This window comes from Suricata suricatta, chromosome 5 (assembly GCF_006229205.1).
Source record: "Suricata suricatta isolate VVHF042 chromosome 5, meerkat_22Aug2017_6uvM2_HiC, whole genome shotgun sequence".
In the NCBI taxonomy this organism is placed as follows: Eukaryota; Metazoa; Chordata; class Mammalia; order Carnivora; family Herpestidae; genus Suricata; species Suricata suricatta.
In genome coordinates this window covers 154,437,087-154,442,439 of record NC_043704.1, presented here as the reverse complement: position 1 = coordinate 154,442,439, position 5,353 = coordinate 154,437,087, and the positions used below count along the sequence as shown (strand labels likewise).

Sequence of the window (5,353 nt, the reverse complement as noted above, 5' to 3'; positions counted from 1 at the left end):
CCTTGGGGTCTTGGGAACCCTCACTGTGGACACCGACCTGGTCCCCACACACCGACCACACTGACCAACCCTCCTCCTCCCCAGGACTCCTGCGCCCACCCAACACACACGGGACCCCACACCCTGCTGGCCCTGGCACCCCCACCCACTCGTTCCCCAGGTCACTCTCTGACACCCTCTCGGCCCTTTCCTGGGCTCCACTGACCCACTGCCCTCTGGGCGGCTCCCCAGGAGAACAGGTGTGGTTGTCAGGGCGCCTTCCCCCCAGACAGGCCCGGCGCAGGGCAGAGCTGAGAGGGAGCGGGGGCCCCACTGGCCAGCCCCAAGCGGGAGGACTGGGGGCGCTGAGGCCGGGGCCCCGCAGTCACGGAGGGCAGTGACTGTCGCCTAGGGCACGGCTGACGTGGGCATGTCCGGCACTGACCGCTCCCTTCCCGCCCAGAGCTGCTCCTGGACGACAGCTGTGCAGAGGACCAGGATGGGGAGCTGGACGGGCTGTGGACCACCATCTCCATCTTCATCACCCTCTTCCTGCTCAGCGTGTGCTACAGCGCCACGGTCACCCTCTTCAAGGTGGGCGTCCCCGCCCCGCCCCACACCGTAGCCCGCTGTCCCCACACTGTCCCCACACTGTCCCCACACTGAGGACCCACTGTAACCACGCTGTCCCCGCACTGACCTGACGCTGATCCATGCTGTCCCCACGCTGTCCCCTCACTGACCTGACGCTGACCCACGCTGTTCCCACGCGGTCCCCACGCTGACCTGACGCTGATCCACACTGTCCCCACGCTGTCCCCACACTGACTGATGCTGACCCATGCTGACCCCATGCTGTCCCTGCACTGTGGACCCACTGTAACCATGCTGTCCCCACACTGATCTGACACGGACTCACGCTGACCCCACGGTTTCCCCACGCTGTCCCTGCACTGTCCCTGCACTGTCCCCACAGTGTGGCCTGCTGTACCCATCCTGTCCTCACACTGACCCCACGCTGACCCCATGCTGTGGACACACTGTCACTATGCTGACCTCATGCTGACCCCATGGTGTTCCCAAGCTGTCCCCACTCTGTCCACGCACTGTGGATCCACTGTACCCACACTGTCCCCATGCTAACCTCACAGTGACCCCACAGTGACCCCCATGCTCTCCTCTCTGACCCCTTTCTGTCTCCTCTGTCTCTTCCCTCTTCCCTCCCTATCCCTTCCCTGTCCCCTCCCCGTCCCCTCCCTGTCCCCTCCCTGTCCCCTCCCTGTGCCCTCACTATCACCTCCCTGTCCTCTCGCTGTCGCCTCTGTCCCCTCCCTGTCCCCAGGACATCCCCATAAGGCCCCGCACACTCACGTGGTCCCAGGGTGGGGGCGCTGGTGGGGGGCTGTCTCGGGGCCCCCCCCACGCTCACAGCCTGTGCTCCTGCTGCAGGTGAAGTGGATCTTCTCTTCGGTGGTGGAGCTGAAGCGCACGATCGTCCCCGACTACAGGAACATGATCGGGCAGGGCGCCTAGGGCCAGCCCCCTGGGCGGGCGTCCAGCGCTGCCCCAGACCCCGGTCAGGATCCCGTGCATCAGCCTGCTGCCAGGCCTGCTCTTCCGCCCTCGGCCCTCGCCAGCCTCGAACCTCGCGGCTGCCCCGGGCCTGCACCTTCGCCCTCCGACCTCGCGGCCACCGTGAGCTACATCGTGCCCCTGACCCCCTGTTTGGAGAGCTGAGCGGACGGCAGGTCGTGCCCCAACCTGAGCTGGTGGACGCCTGTGGGCCCCTCCACAGAGGCTGCCAGGGTACCGCTGGGGCCGCATGGACTCAGGCACTGGGGCCATGCGCATGGTCAGCACACATGCTCATCTTGGAGGAGGCGGACGGCTGGCGATCCCAGTGTCTGTCTGCTGGGGACCAGCCTCTGTGTGAACCCCATTCAGGCCAGGCTCCAGGATGCAGGGCCCCAGAGCAGCCACGCCCAGATCCTGAAGGGGCTTCATGTGTGCCACTAATGGTCAGTCAGACCTCCGCCAGAGAAGACCACGCAGAGAATGGCCTGGCCTGTGGCCGCTGAAGAACCCCGTGGATACAGGGTACAGAATGACATCCAGCCAGAGAGGCCTCCTGGAGAATGGGCTGGTGTCCTGGTCCCCGGGCCAGTGGGACACAGCCTCGGTGGACAGAGGTGGAAGGTGCCAGGAGGCCAGGGTGGCAGGCCCTGGAGCTGGGGGCCGGGTGGGCCTCCAGGACTGGCTGTCTGCCCCATCTCTGAGTGACAGCCACTCGGGGCCCCCGCATGGGAAGAGACGGCCATGCAGGGAGGAGAAGCAGAGCCCCGCCCCCAGGGAGAGAGCGCCCAGCTCCCACGAAGGAAGGCCACTGCTATAGCTTGGGTAGCTTGTTTGATTCTTCTAAAATTTCTGGAGCTTGTTAATTTCCCTTAGCGTTTTGGGTTTTTTTAATGACAATAAAGCAGCCTTGAAAGCTCCATGAGTGGCTGGGGAGTCGTCCTCTGTTGATGCGCCTCGTGAAATCCACAGCCTGGCCATGCCATCGGAGCAGGACCCCAGCCCCTGTGGCTCCCGCCGGCTGAGGTGCGGTGCAGGTGCGAGGGGTCACATGGGGGCTTGTGGGGCACAGGGTGAGCTCCGGACATGGACAGGGCAAGATGTGCGTGTGGGGTGTGCACTAGTCAGCACGGGCCGCTGACAAAGCGCCGCAGTCCTGAGGAGGGACAAGGTGCACTATGCGTCCATGATTCTGGAAGCTAGCAGGGAGACCATGGCGTCACAGGGCAGTGGCTGCTGAGCGTGTGGACACCATGTCCTCACATGACCTGACCTCCTTTTACAAGGACAGGAGTCTACACTGAGGACAAGTGACACTGGATTAGGACTCACCCTAGTGACCTCACTTTAACTTATTACCTCTTGAAAGACCCTATCTCCCAATACTGTCGCATTCTGGGGTCCTGGGGGTCGGGACTTCAAGAGTGGAATTTGGGGAGCACATTTCAGTCCAGAGCATGTGAGTTGGGCCCAGGGATGAGGACCAGGTGGGAGCACCAGTGAAGGCAGGACCGGGTGAGGCCCAATGTGCATGCCACCACCCGGAGGTGGGGAGGCAGAAAAGACCAAGTTCTGCAGGGAGAACACCAGGTGGGGACTGGTGATCCGCTGGTGTCGGGTGGACGTGGGCTCAATGGCCGGCAGTAACGGAGTCTGGGGTCTGTCCCTGCAGTGACTGGGAGTCTCTGGTCTTGGAGAGGTCCAGGTGGCAGGAGACGTGCGCACCTGGAGGGCAGAGGCAGGACCAGAGGGCTCTGGAGCAGGGAGGCCAGCACGAGGGGCTGCAGTCTTCTGGGGATGCAGGGGGAGTGGGGGCAACACAGGCCGGGCAGAGTCCAGGCCAAGGTGGCCACGGTGCCTCGGGGCTGCTCAGGAGGTGCCATCCCGCCTCCCCGTGGGTGGGAGAGAATCTGATGCAGGGCAGGGGCTGCCTCACCAGTGGGGGTGCACCAAAGACAGGGTGGCTGTGGGGAGAACGCCCTGACCCTCAGGGACCCTGGGGCCTCCAAGCATCCTGCCCACCCTCCCACAGGAACGCCGGGGTCTTCGGCAACAGGCTGAGCCCATGCCCCTCCCTGAACCCCGGGGCACACCCATACCTCGGCCCTCAGGGCAGGAAAACCCACCAGGCCCCAGGCCGCCACCTGTGACCTTCCAATAATTTCAGACCACGTGGGACCCCCTCACTCCCAACGTGTCCCCAGTGACTCACACACAACTACATGCCTCCCCATCACCCCCGCCAGCCCCCTAGGGTCCTGCAGACGGCTCCTGTGTGAACCCTGAGGTCAGTCTCCTCCTGCTTGCCAGCCCCCTGGAAGCCCCTTCCCCTGGGCTTTAGCTCGACACACACCTGTCCGCATGTCCCCTCGCCTGTGCTCACACCTCGAACTCCACCTCACGCCCGCGGGCTGACCTCACTCTGGGCTCCGGGGACCCACACGGTCCCGCCCTCCTCCCTCACAGGGACCCGGCTGGTGGCCTGAACCCTGCGCCCACGGTGGGCCCCGAGAGGCAGTGTCGTCAGTGTGGGTGAAGGAGGGAAGGAGAGGGTGCGACTGACTGAACGTTTGTGTCCCCAGAATTCACGTGTGGAAATCTTAAGTTTACGTGTGGTGGTGTTGGGAGCTGGGGCTTTGGGGCAGATGAGGTCATCGGGGTGGAGCCCCGCGAATGGGGTCAGTGCCCGTATGAAGTGCAAGCAGCCTCACCCCTTCCAGCACGTGAAGGCACAGAGAGAAGACGCCATTTGTGAGCCAGGAAGCGGGACCCCTGCCAGACACCACGCCTGCTGGTACCTGATGAGGGGTTTCCAGCCCCCACACCCATGACAAGTGTCTGAGGTTCTTCTGACTGAGGACAGTGTGTTCCAGAAAACACCTGCTCTTGTGGCCGGGACCCCGGAGCAGAGAAGCCCAGACAACCTGCAGCAGACACGGCGGTGGTTGAGGCTGCCAAGGAGGCTGTAGCCCTGCTGCCCGGGGCACGTCTGGGGCATGTTTGGGCAGAAGCTGGCCCAGAGTCGTCCAAATGCTACCATGCGAAGAAAACTCACAAACAGGCATGAAATGTGGTAACAGCCACGCGTGACTCTCACGTGGTGCTTTGACTTCTGTAGTTTTCAGACGATGAGTCAGAGTTCTCACGAGTGACAGAACCGAGAGATATGGGCAAGCTACAAAGACAGAGAAACTGAGCTCGAGGCACACATGTCCACAAAGCAGGATTTCTTTCAAGGAACGGGCTTGTGTGCCGGTGGGGGCTGGCCGGGGGCTGGAGGCTCAGTCAGGAGCCACAATCTCCGGGCAGAAAAGCTTCTTCTTCCAGAACCTCAGCTTTTGTTCTTAAGTCCTTCAACTGATTGGATGAGGCCCACCCATGCTATGGAGGGTAATCTCCGCTACTTAGAGTCCACTGACTTGCCTGCAGAGTAGACAGCTGTCCGAGTTGCCCAGCTGAGGGAGCAGGCAAGACTGACGGCCAGAGGGACCTCCTCCTACATCCTGCTCGCAATGTGAGAGGTGGGGTCGCCGTGCCAGCCCTACCAGTGCCTGTAGCCCCTGCCTGTGGGGGGGATGCGCCCATGTCTTCTAACCCCAAAGCTCTTGTTCTGCCCACTGTCCACACGGCCTCCTGGAGAGACTCCAGAATGTCCTCCAGATCCAGTCCCTGCCTTTGGGGACAGGCCTCGGGGGAAGGTCCCTCCTGCGGGGGACCAGCCCACACACCCCAGTCGAAAGGTCCTGAGTAGGGGGTTGGTGTTGGCGCAATATCTCTAGAAAAGAAGACAGACAAGACAGAC

The 5,353-nt window shown here is 62.9% G+C and overlaps 1 gene segment (V, D, J or C); it reads left to right on the top strand.

Moving 5' to 3' along the window:
- Positions 1-429: 429 nt before the first annotated feature.
- On the top strand, positions 430-2,473 carry LOC115291314 (the record flags this gene model as incomplete). The annotated part of the segment is given in 2 exon segments: positions 430-573; positions 1,429-2,473. Coding segments are annotated over 2 exon segments (228 nt in total), but the record flags the coding sequence as incomplete, so codon positions are not given.
- Between the last annotated feature and the right edge of the window lie 2,880 nt (positions 2,474-5,353).